This window comes from Pseudorca crassidens, chromosome 14 (genome assembly GCF_039906515.1).
Source record: "Pseudorca crassidens isolate mPseCra1 chromosome 14, mPseCra1.hap1, whole genome shotgun sequence".
Lineage (NCBI taxonomy): Eukaryota > Metazoa > Chordata > Mammalia > Artiodactyla > Delphinidae > Pseudorca > Pseudorca crassidens.
The window spans coordinates 72,175,675-72,194,080 of NC_090309.1; the positions used below are offsets into that span (position 1 = coordinate 72,175,675).

The following is an 18,406-nucleotide window of genomic DNA, read 5'->3' on the forward strand; positions in this document are numbered from 1 at the left end:
AGAGAATATATTAAAAAAATATATATATATAACATATATAAAATGCTATATTGAAACCTTAAGATAGTCAATATAGTTAAACTTTAATCATCTAATCTAGAGCAGCATGGATAAATATAAAAGCCATGTTTGTTGGGCACAAAACAATATAGTGTGTATACCATACAGTATAAAACTAAGAAGTAGGCATACAGATACCATATATATTGTTTATGAATAGCCACATATATAAATAAGTATAAAAATATGCCTGACATTGATAAGCACGAAACTCAAGAGAGTGATTAATTCTGGGGAAGGAAAGTGATGGAGTCTTAAAAACTGTGTCTACATTTTATTTCTTAAAGATTTGGTGTTAAGTATAATAAAATGTTAAGATTTGACAATGCTGGATGATAGGCGAACAGATATATATTCCATGCTTTTCTGAGTATTTGAAATAGTTTATTAGATATAAGATTAACCATACATTGTAAAAAATTTAGATATTGCAGAAAGGCATAAAGGTAATAAAAATCACCCATAATCACTCGATCCAAAGACAATCATTGTTAACATTTTGTTGAATATCCAGACTTTTTTCTAAGCATCCACGCACGTACACACACTCCTATAAAAACAAAACAAAAAAATGTCATCTTTTTATCTGCTTTTTTATTTACTATGTTGTGGAAACCTTTTCATGTCTACACAGAGCCATAAGACAATTGAAATGACTACATACTATTCCTTCACCTGGCTGAATAATAAACTGGTCCCTATTGGTGCACATTTGGGTTGTTTCTAATTGTTTGCATTTGTAAATAATATTGCAGCAAACATCTCTGCTTATAAATTGTCCCTATCTCTGATTATTTCCTTAGGGAAATTCCTAGGACTGGGAATTTGGGTCAAAGAATATGCACTTTTTAAAAGCCAAGCCTGGGAGTTCCCTGGTGGTCTAGTGGTTAGGGTTCAGTGCCTTCAGCACTCAGTCCCTGGTTGGGGAACTGAGATCCTGCAGACCACGATACACGGCCAAAAAATCAAACAAAAAAAGCCAAGCCTGAGTTTTGTATGTTTTATAAATGATACCTTTATTGAGATGTAATTCACGTATCATAAAATTCACCATTTTAAAGGGTATAATTCAGTGGATTTTAGTATATTCACAGAGTTGTATAACATTACCACTGTCTAATTCCAGAACATTTTCATCACTCCAGAAAGAAACCCCAAACCCATTAGCTGTCACTTCTCATTCTCCCCAGTGTCCCCCATCCCTAGGAAACCACCAATCTACTTTCTGTCACTATGGACTTGCCTATTCCAGATACTTGATATAAATGGAATCATATCACATGTGGTCTTTGGTGTCTGCCTTCTTTCACTTGGCAAAATGTTTTCAAGTTTCATCCACCTTGTAGCATGCATCAGTCCTTCATTCCTTTTCGTTGCCAAATAATATTCCATTCTATGATATTCCACATTTTGTTTATTTATTCATAAGTCAATGGTCATTGGGGTTATTTCTACTTTCTGGCTATTATGAATAATGCTTCTATGAACATTTATATACAAGTTTTTGCGTGAGCATGATTTCAATTCTCTTGATTATATGTATCTAGTAGTGGAAGTACTAGGTCATATGGCAACTCTATGTTTAACTTTCTGAAAAACTACCAAACTGTTTCCAAAGTGACTGCATCATTTTATATTCCCACCAACAATGCATGAAGTTCCCCATTTCTCTATATCTTCACCAACATGTGCTCTTTTCTGTCTTCTTTGATTATAGTCATCCTAGTGGCTGTGAAGTGGTATCTCATTATGGTTTTGATTCACATTTCCATAATGACTAATAATGTTGAGCTTTTCTTGTGCTTATTGGCCATTTGTATATTTTCTTGGGAGAAATGGCTGCCCAGATCTTTTGTCCATTTTTACACAGGGTTATTTGTCTTTTTATTCTTGATTTGTAAATGTCACTTATATATTCTAGATGTAAGTCCTTCATCACATTTATGAGTTGCAAGTAATTTCTCCCATTTTGAAGATTGTTATTTCACTTTTTTTATGATGTCCCTTGAAGCACAGAAATTTTTAGTTTTCAATGAAGTCCTATTTATTTTTTCTTTGGTTGCTTGGGCTTTTGATGTCATATCTAAGAAACCATTGCCTAATCTAAGGTCATGAAGATTTACTCCTTTGTTTTATTCTAAGAGTTTTATAGTTTTAGCTCCTACATTTAAGTCTATGATTAATTTTGAGTTAGTTTTTTATATATGGTACAAGGGAAGGGTCCAACTTCATTTTCTTGTGTGTGGATATCCAGTTGTCCCTGTAGCATTTGCTGAAGAGACTGTTCACTCCCTGTTGAATGGTCTTGGTACCCTTATAGAGAATCAATTGACTGAAAATATTGGGCTGGCCAAAGAGTTCGTTCGGCTTTTTCAGTAACATCTTACGGAAAAACCTGAACCAACTTTTTGGCCCACCCCATATGAGGGTTTATTTCTAGATTCTCAATTCTATTCCATTGGTCCATAGGTCGGTCCTTCTGCCAGTATCACACAGCCTTGGTTACTATAGCTTTGAAATAAGTTTTGAAACTGGGAAATGTGAATCCTCTACTTTTGTTATTTTTCAAGATTGTTTTGGCTAGTTTGGAACACCTGCAGTTCAAGCCTGAGTTTCTAATCATTTTATTGTGTTAAATCCTATGAAGGAAAATGAAAAGCAGAACCACTAATTGATGGTTTTATATAGTGTGTGAAGTCAGTCTACGAGTCTGACAGCTAAAAATAAGATTGGATTTCCTTTCTTTTTTCCAGCCTTTAGTCAAACCTTTTCACTGTGGAAAATAATTGAAGCAACAAGAGTGGAGAAATATGTGTCTCCTTGTGTTATACTATTTTGAGCTGTCAGGTTGTATTAGAGCAAAGAAAAGAAAATTCCAGAACCTGCAGTCTGCAGGGCCTACTGACTACCTGAATGGTGCTTAACCCATCATGATATCATTTTCCCTTTGTGTTCGGAGGAAATAGATTTAAATATAGCCTCTTCCCTACAGCAGTAACAGCCAAATGAAGAAGCGGCCAACATCTGCAGTGGGCTACAAGAGGCCTATCAGCCAGTATGCTCGGGTTGCCATGGCAATGGGGTCACACCCCAGGTATAGGGTAAGAAGCTGGGAAGTAGAAGGGGGGAGGGGAGAGAGCGCCCAAGGGAGGTGATGCTCACAACCTCTGCTTCCTCTACCTGCCTCATCACCCTTGCTACTCCCGTTATTTCCCAAGTGCCCAGAAGATGCAGGCATCAGGGCCAGTGCTCACGTCTGGCCTGATATTCCCACCACAGGCCGAGAACATCATGTTTCTGGAGTTGGATGTGTCCCCTCCAGCGGTCTTTGAGATGGAATTCTCTCATGATCAAGAACAAGACCCCCGTGCATTACACATGGAGAGACTCATGCGGTTGGACAGCTTTCTGGAAAGACCTTCCACATCTAAAGTCCGAAAGTCCAGATCCTGGTCAGTAGCATCACGGTCAGAGTGGGCAGTAGACTTAGAAGGCATGGTAACCCCATGGGCTGGTTGAGGCTGAGGAGGGCTTGGGTTGTACCCAAAGGGCATGAAGGGAGAGTGAAAACTGGGGCTGTGGGAGCCAACTTCCTACAGCAAGAGGATGAGGGAAAGAAAAGTCCTCACTTTTCTGTTTCCTGCACTTCCCCACCCTCCCCTCTCGCCCACCTCATCCCCTTCCCCTGCAGGTGCCAGAGTCCTCAGCGGCCTCCACCTTCCATTGCACACGCCTCGCTGGCCTCCGCTGCTCTGCTCCCCACGACAGCGCTAGACCACGAGTGACAACCTTCAGTCGGGCTGCCCATCCCCCAGACCCCAGGGACGGGGCAGCCAACCCTGGATCATCTCGCCTGACGCTCGGTGTGCGTGCGTGCGTGCGTGCGTGTGTGTGTGCGCATGTGCATATGTGTGCGGGGCGAGAATCTGGCAGACCGTGCCTCTGCTGGCTCTCAGCCTCCTTTATTTAATTAATGTTATTTATTCGTGGAGCTCAGTTCTTGTGGGAGAGGTGCCCTCGCCTGAGCTTGCCATGGTCGCCGCACAGCCTCCTCGTCTCCTGACTTTAGACCCCCCTCTGCCCCAATCAGACCTCATGCTCCTCCCTGTCAGTTGCCCCCAGGAGGGAGGGCGGCGGGGCCTGAGAAGAGAGTGCTTTCTCTACCCAGCGCGCTCCGTAATCTCCCATCTCCTCCTGCACTGCCGGTAAGCAGCTCCTGAGCACTTTCTGGGACTAGAAAAATGCTAGGTGTCCACCGAGGCCAAGAGACGTCCATCCTGGTGGTGTTGAGCCTGTGCTTCCGGCGGACAGAGACCGCTCTCCACTTTCTGGGTCGCAAACAACCTCTTTCGGTTTCTTGGGCTCCTTTTCAAGGACTCCAGTGACCTCAGCCACACGGTCCATGCTTTTCAGCTTTGGCAAGAACTCGTGGCTTCCCAAACTCTGCTTCCTGCCCACCTTCCCAACCCGTGGATGCGAATTGTGACCCCACCGGTTGCTGCGTCCTTGGGACCTTCAGGAAATGGAACAGTAATAGAGACAATGTGGACAGTCATCGAGGGACGGCCCTTTGTTTCTGTCCCCTCGGAGAACTAACCTTGGCCGACAAGCAATCAGGCCAGCTCCCCATCTTCGAGATGCTGCTCCTTCCTGCTTTCATCATTTTCCTTGCAGCTGCCTGGATCCCCGTTCACAGTGGAAGGGATCAGTATCCTTCTCCCTCTGGCTAAACAAAGGTACCACAGAATCTGTTGCTTTTCCCCCTCACTGAGCACAGGAGATGGAGGCCCAGGCGCAACCTGCCAACTCTGCCTGTTACCCCTGTTTCTGAATCACGTTTGCTGGGCACTGTTTTGTTGACAAGACTGACATTTTCTTCAGCATTGTGCAAATTGGTCCCTAGGGAAGTACTCCTCACTTTCCTTTGTGACAACCCGGTATGTCTCCAGGTAACTCGAGTAAATTTCTACCAAAAAAAGAGAGGTTAATTTTCATTGACTTACCTTTTAATTGTATAGTTTAGTGGAAGGGTAAAGAGGTAATCATGAATGAAAACATGTGGTTTGGGATTTCAAAACGACCTGATAATGGAGTCTCCAGTTCCTAGAACATGAGGAGTTTTGTCACCGGGGGAAAGGCATGAAACTGACATGAAATTGGGGGCGTGGGAGGTGGTGGTAGGGGCCGACTACCTGGTTTTTCTCTTTCCGTCAGGAACTGAAAGCTTCTTGCACAGTTCAAGTTCTGCTCTAAGGACCAAGCTATGGTTTAGTTTAATTCAGTGATGCTGTCATCGCTGCCGTAACTACGGGACCAGGTAGCTGGGCCACTCAGTTGCCACTTGCTTCTGTCCTTCAAGGAAATAACATTTCTCATCAGAGCCCAGGAGATTATTTGAGACCCAGGATTCAGATCAGAGCTTCGGCTGTGGCTGGGACAAGACCAGTGTGTAGAAATTTCCCAGGGGGCCTGGGCACAGAGGGACCTCCAGTCCTGCGCTGAGCAGCCTCTCCCACTGACCTCTTTCTCATTTGTGGATGAAGCCGCACGTGTTAGCCCCGTTCATCACCTGGACACATCGACTCTGCGTTGTCTGGTCACTTGACCCTCACAGTCTTATAGCACAATATACCCAGCTTCTTCACCCCCTGTCTGAGGGCTGGGCCCAAGGTGTGGTCAGAGGAGGAGCTCCTGCCTGCAGTTTTGTGTACGTGTGTATGTGTGTGCGTGTTTGTGTGTGTGTTTACCTCCACGGGGGACACTCTACACTCAGTGTAAGATATGCTGGGAACAGGGCCACCAGGGTGGCTGGATCTCGGTCTCTCTGTCTCTCTCTCTCTTCTTTTCCTCTTGATGTATCAAACACTTGGTTGACAAAGTAAGGGCCTTGATTAGGACCAAATTTCCGTGTCTGTTGCTATGGTCTTCATTTAGGACAACAGTTAGCAATGCTGTGGCCCATTCTTGTCACTCTATACATATGACGATACAGGACATATGGAATATATAAATATATATATAAAACATTACCCTCTGTCTTCTTGGCTTAGGATGAGATCTCTCTGTTGAGCTGAAATGCACCTGCAGCTCAGTGCTGCCAGCAACCTGCAGGCTCCAGCCCTGTTCTAATTAACGCAGTCGATAATAAAGGAATGAGTATCGTTACAGAGTTGGTGGCCTGCCTTCTCTTCCCTCTGACTCTTTCTACTTCTCTTTTTATGTTCTCCCTTCTCTCTTCCTTGTTTTTTCCAAGAGGGGTTCAAGAGTATTTGGAGCCCAGCTGCAGTGATGAGCACCTGGGAAAAGAACTGGCTGCTTAATAAAAGGGGCTCCGTCCGAGCATCAAGGCGGAGGGGGCAGGGCTCAGGCTCCAGTCTGAAGTCTGTGCCCGAGCCATGGCAGCAGCTGTTCGTGTTCTAAGCTAGCGGTCCTCTCCCAGTTAATTCTGAGCTATTAGCAGATTTCAGAACTGCCTGTCCAGATGAGCTGTCAATATCATTTAACAGCTGTGCCCCTTCTGCTCCTCCGTTTATCAGCCAAGAGAGATTAAAACAGGCAATAATGTGTGTAAAGCACATCGATATGCCTGGCACGTGGTAGGTGCTTGCTGAATTAAAATAATTCAAGACTAGCTTCCCCTTATCCTGTCTTCCCAGGGCCTCTTTCCCTCCCTCTGGGTTCTAGTTGTCGGCTCCCTGTAGCGTGGAAGTCTTACAGGAAATGAGAAGTAGTTGCTGCTAAAAAACACGAAGCCCAAGGAATTCCCTGGCAGTCCAGTTGTTAGGACTCGGCGCTTCCACTGCCAGGGGTCCGGGTTCGATCCCTGGTCAGGGGACTAAGATCCCACAAGCTGCGTGCTGCGGTCAAAAACAAACAAACACACACGAGGCCCTGACTCCTGGGAGAGCACTGAGGTTAGCCTGGTGCACAGGGCGTGGCCGCGTGCCCATTGTGGCACTGACGCTTCTCCTGGAGGGGCCTCCTGCCTCTGTGTCAGCTCCAGCCCTGAGGTCCAAAGGGGTTCCAGGGCTCTGCTGCTTGAGGGATTTGCCAGGTGTTGTTAGGTACTTTACACACCCATAGTCGTTTAATCCTCCCAGGTGGGAATGGTTGTCACTGGTTTACTGATGAAATTTAGGGAAATTAACTAACTTGGCTAAAGACGTAGGGTTAGTGATGAAGCTGGACTTCCAGACGCTAAAGCCTGTATTTTTTGATTCTGTGCCTCTAGTGCATCTGCACCTCAGGACTGATAGGCACCCTACATGTTCTACAAGTAGTGCAAGCCAGGGACAGAAGGGCAGAGTGGTGGGAATAAAACCAGATCACCAAACCCTTAACCTTGAGGTCCTATTTTAATACCACTCATTCCTCCCGTTAGCCGTGGGCTCACTTGTGTGGCTCAGATAGGCGGTTCTAGAGTTCCACAGACCAGCCAGGGGGCTGGAACTCACCCTTGGCTGGGGTCCCCTTGCTTGTCAGTATGGCAACTGCCGTATTTCTCTTCTTTCTCCAAGCCTGGGCACCTGACCTCCAGAGTTACTTCTTTCTGTCTTCAGACGCCTAGGTCTGGGTGTGTGTTAGTTAGAACTCTTGGCCACTACTAAAGATTCGCTTAAGTTGGCCCGAACGAAATAAGGACACGGAAGCATGCTGTGGACACCATGGGCAAAGACAGAACCAGTTCTCAGGAACGACCTAGTGCCAGGGACTCAGACCCCACAAAGACCCTTTCTATCTCACTGTACTTTCTGTGTGGGGTTCATGCTGTTTCCTCAGCTGCTCCAGTCTGTGACTTAGAATATACGCCTGCCAGCAGCTCTCTGTTTACATGACTCAGTCATTCGGAGAGACTTAGAAGTCCCAGTGCCAACTTCATGGGAATGTGATTCCAATTCAGTGGTTTGGGTTAGGTGGGTGGGAACATGATATATGAACAAGACCTCCAAGAATCCTGCTGCAGTACCCATGTGTACATGGGGTGGTGATGATGGAAATAAAGATATTCCTCAAAAAAGTTGATGGGGGTAGCAGTTGGGGTGGAGTGTGCTCTGGGAAGTCAACAAAACAGATGTTCACAACCAGTGTATTCATCACCCAGGATGGCTTAAGAAAAATTTGCTCTGGGCTCATCCTTTCCTTCTGGCCATTTTTCTTATAACAGATCACCTGCACCAAAAATACCACCCTCAGAGGTTTTGCTTTGTTAGATCCAGGATAGATCCATGAGGTGGACACTGCAAGTTGCCTTTCCAATATCCATTTTTCCCTTCCTCCTTTCTTACAAAATAATTTTGTTCAAGGAGGGCAGTGCACCCAACTAAAAATACTCATATTCCCAGACTCCCTTGCACCAGTGGGTGGCCATGGGGCATGGTTTTGGCTGAGGAGATGCAAGTAGAAGTTGGCTAGGGATTTCTGGAAATGTTTTTGCTTTTCCTATTGTAGATATCACCCATTTCTCCTCTTCCCATATCCTCTTCCTGCCCAGAATTCAAATGCACCTCCTGAAGTACCTTCTTTCATTGAACAAATATTTACTGAGCACCTGTTACCCGTATATTCCAAGTACTGTTCTAAGTGCTGGGAATACAGCAGTGAATAGAACAGACAGAAGCCCCTGTCTTCACAGTGCTTAATTTTAGGGTGGGGAGAAAAACATTAAACAAAAAAAACTATTGCAGGGTCAGATGACAATGTGAATGGCCAAGAAAAATAAAGCAGAGAAGGGAGACGGGGAGTTCTAGGTACTGATGGTGGTGGTGATGGAAAGGGATTGGGGGGTTGTAGTCACCCCCTTATTAGCCACTTACTAAGAAGATGACATTGGAGCCAAGTCCTGAAGGAGGTAAGGAAGTGGACTCCAGGAGAGGGAAAGCAAATGCAAACTTCATGGGTGAGAGTATGTCAGGCTTGTTCAAAGATATTGCAACCCTGAGGCAACAAGCATAACACGGAAAGGTTGTTGGAGCGGAGAGACCGTGAGTCCCAAGTCCCTGGCAGGGTTTGCGCTGCTGCGCCAGCTTGGGTCTGTCCACTTCTAGACTTCTAATGGTGCCAGACAAACTCCCAGGGGTTTAAGTCAGTGTTAGGGGGGACTTGCCAGGAATCTGCATGTGAAACGGGATTTGCCAGGAATCTGAAGGTGATTCCAATGAACGCTCCCTCAAGTATGAGAATCTTAGTTGCAGCCATTTGTGATTTTGTGTCATACTCCTTTGGGCCTGCCCTTCAAGCACCGGCACTGGGGCCACCTGCTTGTGTAAACACCAGGACTGCCCTCCTCGGGGGTGGTAGAGGCAGAGGGCACAGAGCCACTGGAGGGCACCTCGGAGCCCCTGTGTTCAACCACAAGTCCTTTCTTTACAACTGGCCCGGGGGAGGCTGCTACCTTGTTTGGTCTAGAAAACCAAAGGGATTATTTGTTAACATCCGAAGCTCCCATTTTGCAATAAGAAAAAGTAGACCCAGAAAAAGAAAGTGATTTCCAGAAAGTCACACAAATGGTGTGCAAGCTGGGCCTGGAGAGCATAAGGACTTATTTGCTAGACACACTGGTTATGTTTTTTGTTGTGTGTTTATTTTATTTGGTTTTTAAAAAATAATTTAAAACTCACAGAAAAGTTGTGGGTATCACACTAAGAATTACCATGTACTCTTAGCCCATAGACCTCGTTTAAGTTTTGCCAACTGACCCTAGAATGACGTTTATAGCAAAAGGATTCAATCCAGGATCATGTGTTGTATTTAGTTATCATGTCTCTTTAGTCTCCTATCTAGAAGAATTCCTCAGTCCATTCTTGACCTTTATGCCGCCTTTAATATTCTTTAATATTACAGGCCAGTTAATTTGTAGACTGTCCCTCGATTCAGGTTTGTCTGATATCTCCCATGATTAGATTCAGGTGATGCACAGAAGTGATGCTGTCGTCCTTTTACTGTATCCCATTAGGTGGAACATGATGACATGGCTTTGTCCTATTACTGGTGATGTTAAGTTTGATCATTTATTTATTTATTGAAGTGCCTTTTTTTAAAAAATTCATTTATTTATTTATTTTTGTCTGCATTGGGTCTTTGTTGCTGCGGGTGGGCTTTCTCTAGCTACGGTGAGCGGCGCTACTCTTTGTTGCGGTGCGCGGGCTTCTCGTTGCAGTGGCTTCTCTTGTTGCGGAGCACGGCCTCTAGGCACGCAGGCTTCAGTAGTTGTGGCATGCGGGCTCAGTAGTTGTGGCTCACGGGCTCAGTAGTTGTGGCTCACGGGCTCTAGAGCACAGGCTCAGTAGTTGGCGGGGCTTGGGCTTACTTGCTCCGCAGCATGTGGGATCTTCCCGGACCAGGGCTCGAACCTGTGTCCCCTGCATTGGCAGGCAGATTCTTAACCACTGCTCCACCAGGGAAGTCCCAGTTTGATCGTTTATTAAGGTGGTGTCTGCCAGGCTTCTCTATTGTAAAGTAGTCACTCTTTATCCATTTGTAATTTTCTTTTTAACATCTTTATTGGAGTATAATTGCTTTACAGTGTTGTGTTAGTTTCTGCTGTATATCCATTAGTAATTAATAAGCATCTTGTGAGGGGATATTGTGAAATTATGTAATATTCCACTCCTCTAAATTTTACCCATGGTTTTAATGTCCATTGATAATTTCCTCCTTGAATTGATTATTACTGTATGGTTGCCAAACAGTGGCTTTTGACTTCCATTATTTTTCTTACATTTATTAGTTGGCATTAACTTGTTAGAAGCTGCTTTCTCTTCTCCTTATCTCTTTGTTTATTTATATCAATATGGACTCATGGATTCTTATTATATTCAGTGGGTTGTACTCCATTATTACTATGATTTGTTTTGACACTCAAATTATCCCAGATTTGATCAGTGGCAGTGCCTTCAAGCTGGCTTCTGTGTTCTTTTGAAATGTTCCCATTACTTTTTGTATACATTCTTACTTTCTGGCACAGAAAGATATTCCAGACTTATCACAAGAGTCCTGATTCCTTTTAATGGAGAATGGTACACTTATTTCTAATGGCAGTCTCTACTCCCAGGAGTTCTCAATGGACAGAGCTTGAATTAAAATATATATATATATCTATATATATATATATATATAGTATATACAAAGATACACACACACTTTACAATTGAATTGAGTTTGCATCTGAGTTCACACTGATTCCCCCAATTCCAACCAACATCTAGAGTTCCTGTTTTTCATCTTTATAACTCTTTTCTCTGACAGTTGAGAAACCTGGCTCCCACTAACCTCAATATACTGTATTTACTTATTTGCCCAATTCCCTTGTTTGTGGCCAATTTCTTGACCCACACAAGGCTGCCACCCTGCTCAGCTGTCTTCCTCACATGAGCGCCAACACCTCCACCAGGCCGTGGTCTGCGCAGCCATGCCTAATGATGGAATTACTAAGGAGGGAGGAAACAAAGGAGGGAACTGGGAGGTGAGGGGTGGGGAAAGAGACATTATATTTGAAGCAAAAACACTCCCGTTGTTTTATATCCCTCTCTGTGTGCTGCAGCAAATCTAGAAAAGGACAAGATGATGAGAAAAGAAAGGATGTGAACTGTCCCTGCTCTAGGGGTTTGCAAATTGAATAGTCAGGGAGAAATTCTTTCTGAATGCTAAGAGCGGAAACACCCAGTGTGCTCACCACCCAGGCTCACTGTGCACACATCTGGCTTCCACCTGGGGCTGGTCCTCACCGGTGTATTGGCTGTAGCATGCCCATCTCCCGTGTGCCCCTAGGCAAGTCATCCAACTCCCTGGTTCATCTAAATGATGACCTTTCCCCACCCCACCCCCTCACCAGCACTTACTCATGATAAGAGGCGCTCCAGAATTTACAAAGAATAAAGAGCCCTATAAGTGTAATGGGTTATTATTATAGTTGTGTCGGGATATCAGATCAGCTGCCTAAATGGAGATCCCAAATAACTGGGGCTCAAACAAAACAGAAGTTTCATTACTCTCTCGTATAGTAACATGGCTATACGTGGACCATGGCTGGTTTGCTGACTGATAGGGCTGTTCCATGGGATTAGAGACCTACACTCCTACCTTGTTGATCCAACATCTTTAGAGTGTTGTCCTTGTCCACAGGGCCAAGATACTCATCACTACATCTTCGTTCAGGTACCCAGGAAGGGAGAAAAGGAGGAGTAGAGGGCATGCCCTGTTCCTTAATGTGAACCTGGAAGTTGCATAATCCCATTGGCCAGAACTTTCTCACACCTACCTTCAAGGTCGAATCTTTGTCTTTATTCTGAGTGGCTAATAATCAGAGGTTTTATTAAGGCACAGCTGTATGAATTGGCTCTGTTTCTGGTCACAAGGTAATCCCTGTATTTTCTGGGCTCCTCATATAATGGCCTCTGCAAAGTCCAGATGTGTCTCTGCCACAGACAGCAGAGCCAAGATTTGCAAGACTTGGACCTTATACAGTTTTGGAGAGAGGAAGGATAACTCTTACCAAGAAAAAGAGAGAAAATAATGAAACAAAATTAGGTATGGGAGTGAATACGTAGAATGCGAAAATAAATCACAAATTACACCATTTAGAAGCTGACAAATACCACAACATCACAAATATTATTTAAATACCTGACAGACCTCTCTAAAACTTTTTCCCTGCATTTTCCGACTGTGCACTTTTTGGATATGTCTGAATACGACAATAATTTTATGCTATTTTCTAGCCAGAAAAACCAGAAACATAATTCAGTCTTTCTTTTAAAATGGTTGACTAAAATTTTTTATATTATTGAGAGTTTAGGAAAGTTTCTTTCTGCTTCAATTCATTATTGGTAATGTCATATAAATTTTTAGAATTATGATTAACTTTGGGAAAACCTCTATAAAATTTCTTTCATATATGCACTAGAGGATCTCAGGGCATTTCAAGTTATTCGTGTGTGTGTGCAATAACTAATCTTAGATACTGTTTGAAATAATAATGCTCATTAACCAGTTTGTTGACAATGTCCTAATTGTAATGGCTTATTATTAATTTTTTATATCTTCATAAGCCAGCATTTGGGGGGATGCAGAAAACATACAACATACACACAGATCTACTAGCTCTTTTAGTACTACAAGACTGTGCCCGTCAACACAAGAATTCCTATAAATTCTCTTTTGCACAAGTTCCATCAAAGAGAGGGAAAAAATGAATGGTGTGTTTGTGATTATATGCACTATGTCATGTACATTCCTGACAGAAGGGAACTTCCATGTTGATCAGGGATTGATGAGAACCAAACAGGCCACTTATACTGTTTTGCTGTCTGACAACTGGAAGAGTTTTCTACAGACCAGCTTTTGGCTTTGTAAATTTCAGACCTTGTCTCTCCTTCACTACCCACCAACGTCTGGTGCCAGGCACTGGGGGACTCTTTGTTATCCGTTTATGGTCTCTGGCCCTGAACCTTCATGTTTTACCACCATAGTGGGTGAGTTGGCAGAGTGAGTGATGGGAGTATTCCTGGCAGCCCTTCCTACACTAGGTTATCTATACATTTATCTATACATCTAGACTGTGAACCACCTAAATATATCCCATTAAGCCAAACTAAATATGTCCCCAACTCAACTTCTTTCCTTTCAGCTAGAACTAAAAATGCATGCAGCCATGTCTTGAGGGTATAAGGGAACTAGGAATGAATGGAGACAGTGGTTTTAAGTGACTACAGTAAAAATATCTTACTTTTAGAAAATTTTTTTTCAATTTTATTTATTTATTTATTTTTGGCCGCAGGGCTTGCAGGATCTTAGTTCCCTGACCAGGGATTGAACCTGCGCCCTCTGAAATGAAAGCTCAGAGTCCTAACCACTGGACTACCAGGGGACTCCCCCAATTTTATTGAGGTATAATTGACGTACAGCCCTGTATAAGTTTAAGGTATACAGCATAATGACTTGACTTACATACATCATGAAATCATTTCCACAATAAGTTTAGTGAACATCATCATCTTATATAGATACAAAATTGAAGAAATAGAAAAAAATTTTTTTCCTTGTGATGAGAATTCTTAAGATTTACTCTCTTCACGACTTTCATATATAACATACAGCAGCGTTAATTGTATTTATCATGTTGTAACATTACATCCCTAGTACTTAGTTATCTTCTAACTGGAAGTTTGTACCTTTGACTACATTTATCCAACCAGGTTCCCCGCCACCTCCCCACCTCCCTGCAACCCGTAACCACAAATCTGATCTCTTTTTCTATGAGTTTGTTTCTTCGTTTTGCAGTATAACTGACCTACCACAGTATGTTACTTCCTGGTACACAACATAGTGATTCAATGTTTCTATACATTTCAAAATGATCACCACAAAAACTCTAGTTACCATTTACTTTTAGAATTTTTAAAGAAACATATGCCTATATGATTACATTGTCAGGGCCTGTCACTGGACCCTGCAAGCAGGGTGTCTTGGGGTTTAAGCTTCAGTATCTTCATAGTAAATCCACCTCAGCCCCCTTAGGTGTAGGCAGAGATTTTATGGCAGCGATTCAAGATAGGAAGCAACTTTGCATTCCCCTTGGTACCCTAGCCCTGCTTTTCCTGCTCTCCCCTCCATACCACTTCCCCTCCAACGTGCATTCTGAAGACTTCTCTCCTTCTGATAGAGAGAATTGGCAACAACAGTATCACCACGGATAAATTCCTTAATGTGAACCTTTTTTGCTTTTTGTTTTTGTTTTTTTTCCGGTACGCGGGCCTCCCACTGTTGTGGCCTCCCCCGCTGCGGAGCACAGGCTCTGGACGCGCAGGCTCAGCGGCCACGGCTCACGGGCCCAGCCGCTCTGCGGCATGTGGGATCTTCCCAGACCGGGGCACGAACCCGTGTACCCTGCATCAGCAGGCGGACTTTCAACCACTGTGCCACCAGGGAAGCCCCGATGTGAACCTTTTTTAATTATAAGATTAAAACCTGCCAAGTCAATAAATCTGAAATAAATAAATGAACATATACACATATGTTCACACGCACATGAAATTAAACAATACCTAGGTAAATAATTTTAATATTTTGATCTGTGTATTGAGCCACTATTAAGAATGGGCAGCTAAGAGCTACCCAACCCACTTTGGGACTGTGCCCAGCTCCTGTTCAAAGGCAGCATTCATGGAAGGCTGAGCTTCTCCAGAACGTTGCTGCTTAGCCTGTGGGGTGTATGTGTGTGTATATATGTGTGTGTACACTCATATGGGTACACACAGGTATACACACCCATGCTACACATCAGGTACTGTGTAGAATGTGTGCTCTATTTGGCTGGAAATCTTCCCTTTCAAAGATGCTTTTTGGGACTTCCCTGGAGGCGCAGTGGTTAAGAATCCACCTGCCAATGCAGGGGACCCCGGTTCGAGCCCTGGTCCGGGAATATTCCACATGCCGCGGAGCAGCTAAGGCCATGTACCACAACTACTGAGCCTGCACTCTAGAGCCCATGAGCCACAACTACTGAGCCCGCGCACCACAACTACTGAAGCCTGTGTGCCTAGAGCCTGTGCTCCGCAACAAGAGAAGCCACTAAAATGAGAAGCCCGCGCACCACAAGGAAGAGTAGCCCCCGCTCGCCACAACTAGAGAAAGCCTGTGCGCAGCAACGAAGACCCAATGCAGACAAAGATAAATAAATAAATAAACTTACCAAAAAAAAAAAAGATGCTTTTTGAACACGTGCTTCCTCACACCGCCCTGTGTTCGGTCTCTCTCCAAAGAGGATGAAGAGTTTCTAGATCCCACATATTCACACAGACATTCATTTTTGATGCCAAGCCTGTGTGACCTCCCTTTCTCAAGCCAGGGCCAACCCTGGAATATAGCTGATTAAAAAAACACCTTTATTTAAAACAGGCATGAAGTCTGATGACACAATTAGGCTGCTCTCACAGGAGGGAATTTAAATGCATGGGGCTGGCCTTCCTTCCTTCCTTCCTTCCTCTCTACAGTTCTGTCTGTCTCCGTCTCTCTCTCTCTCTCTCCCCGTCACTGGAGCTAGTGGCCCACAGCGGGGAAATCAGTACTTTAAAAAGAAAACAGGGCGGGGCAGGGGATAAATTAGGAGTTTGGAATTAACATATACACACTACTGTATACAAAATAAATAACAAGGACCTACTGTATAGCACAGGGAACTATATGCAATGTCTGGTAATAACCTATAATGGAAAAGAATATGAAAAAGAATAGATTTGTATATATGTATAACTGAATCACTTTGCTGTACACCTGAAACTAACACAACATTGTAAACCAACTATACTTCAATAAAATAAAAGAAAAAAATCTCAAAAACAAAGAAAACAGAATTTTTTTATCTTTTGAGAAAGAAATGATAATATATTTTACCTGTCTACATTTTTAATGAAGAATGAAGAACTAATAGTTTATAAGTTTACATGTAAAACATATAGTTTTTTATGTAAAACTAATAGCAAACATATAAAAAAGTTCTGCAGTTTGGCTGGTTTTGTACTTGGCTGGTTAAGGTACTCTTAGAGAGAGAGAAGAAATGGGTTTGCGGGAAAGAGATAAAGAAAGATGTGAGAGAGTTATCCAAGGCCATCATCTAGAAACCACTGTACCAGGAAAGGACCACGAACAAGAGCGATGAAGTGGTGGGAGATGAGCAGGAACCAGCAGAAAGAGCTTGGTGCTCAGGCACCAGACAGAACCCTCCAGGATCCTTGGAGCTAAAGCAAGTGGAAGCTGCCCTTTGAATCCTTTTGACTCATGCAAGTACTTCAATGCCATCTCTGCAAAGAAAAACAGGTTTTCTGCTTTTATTATTACATATTTAACTTTTGAAACTTCATGCTGAGAAAAATGGTTTATTTCCCCAGGGAATTCTAAAAGTTTTGCTAGCACTGGAAGGCATGACTTGTGTTTCAGAGATCCTCTTCCCAACCGAACAAGGCTGTCTGTCAGAGGAGCAGTACGACAGTTCCCTTTGATCTGTAGAAGCTGCTTGACTCATCTTTGTTTTTGCAGAGAGATCAGGGCTGTTGTATGCCACAGTAGTTGCTCGTGGCCCTTTCCACTTGTCAGACTCAACCCACATTCTGATTGCATTTCATTCTAGTTGCAAGAGATGCAGTGGAAACGGTAATAAAAATCAGTTCAGTGAAAACGACCCAAAGGCATAAAGTGATTTTTGCCCTCAGTTCTGCAGGGAAGAGGCGGTTGTCACTCCCAGCCTCTTCTCAGGAAGCCGAGTCCCGACCGACTCCTTACAGCTCCCAGGGGAACTGCAGATCCCAGGCTGCCCACAGTCAATTTGCTTTACAAAGAGAAAATAATTCTTCGGGAGCTGTAGAAAGCCTGCATTCCTTCTGAAAACTGGGGGGAGGGCGGGTAGCAGTGAAATATTTTAAAAGAGAGCTAGAGAATGGAGAGGGGTATGATATCCAAAAATACTCAAACTAATAGGCACTCACATACACCCCCACACACTTATTCAAACCCCTGTTCCCAATTAGAAAATGGAATCCAGTTTAGGAATGATAATTTACAATATTCTTCAATTCATTAGTGAAATGAAGGATTATAATCATGGCGTTTCAGAAAGGAAGGGAGATTCGTTCATTCATTCATTCATTCATTCAGTGACTACTTGCTGAACACCTACAAGGAGTAAGGTGTTAGGCTAAGCATCATTCCATCAATAATTCCTCACCACCGCCTAGCTACCATTTCTCCCCATTTCCACTGCTGCTTCCCCTCCCCCATCAAATCCTGCTCAGGATGCTGCAAGTCTCCTAACTGGTCTGTCAGCTTCTATCTTTGCTTCCACCTTCCCTCCTGCCCCTCATGGTACGTTCTCCACACAATAGCCAAAAAGATATCTCATAGCAAAGAGTTTATATTTAAAATGTAAAATAAAATCATACGACTCCCCTGCCTAAAACTCTCCAATGGCTTTATGTTACCCTTTAAAAACTAGGCTTTTTACAACCGTCTATAAGGTCCTACACAATCTGATTCCTGTCTATACTTTTTTACAATCTTGTATCACTCTTCCTCCCTTCAAAATACTCTGCAGCTACACTGGCACTTCTAATGTTTTATTTTGTCCCTCAGATATGCTATGCTTGTTCCCTGCTCAGGGCCTTTGCACTTGCTATGTCCTTGTCTTGGGGTGCCCTTCCCCCAGACTTGTAGATGGCTGGCTCCTTTTCACCATTCAGGTCTCACATCCAATGTCACCTCAGTGAAGTTTTCCCTGGCCACCCAGTCTAAATTGGCTGCCCTTTCTATGCCATTACGGTTTTAAATTTATTTACTAAAAGCATAGCACTTACCATTA

General features: G+C 43.5%; 1 protein-coding gene across 2 annotated transcripts in view; it reads left to right on the forward strand.

Moving 5' to 3' along the window:
• KIF3C (kinesin family member 3C) overlaps positions 1-6,229 on the forward strand; it is a 35,592-nt gene extending 29,363 nt beyond the window's left edge. Inside the window, exons 6-8 of one of the 2 annotated variants that reach the window (XM_067703512.1) lie at positions 3,056-3,161; positions 3,340-3,512; positions 3,752-6,229. In XM_067703512.1, the coding sequence (XP_067559613.1) occupies positions 3,056-3,161; positions 3,340-3,512; positions 3,752-3,845 (373 nt within the window). In that variant the 3' untranslated portion in view covers positions 3,846-6,229. Of the gene's footprint in view, positions 1-3,052; positions 3,162-3,339; positions 3,513-3,751 lie in introns of both variants that reach the window. The other variant, XM_067703511.1, reaches the window with a different exon arrangement.
• Positions 6,230-18,406: the final 12,177 nt, after the last annotated feature.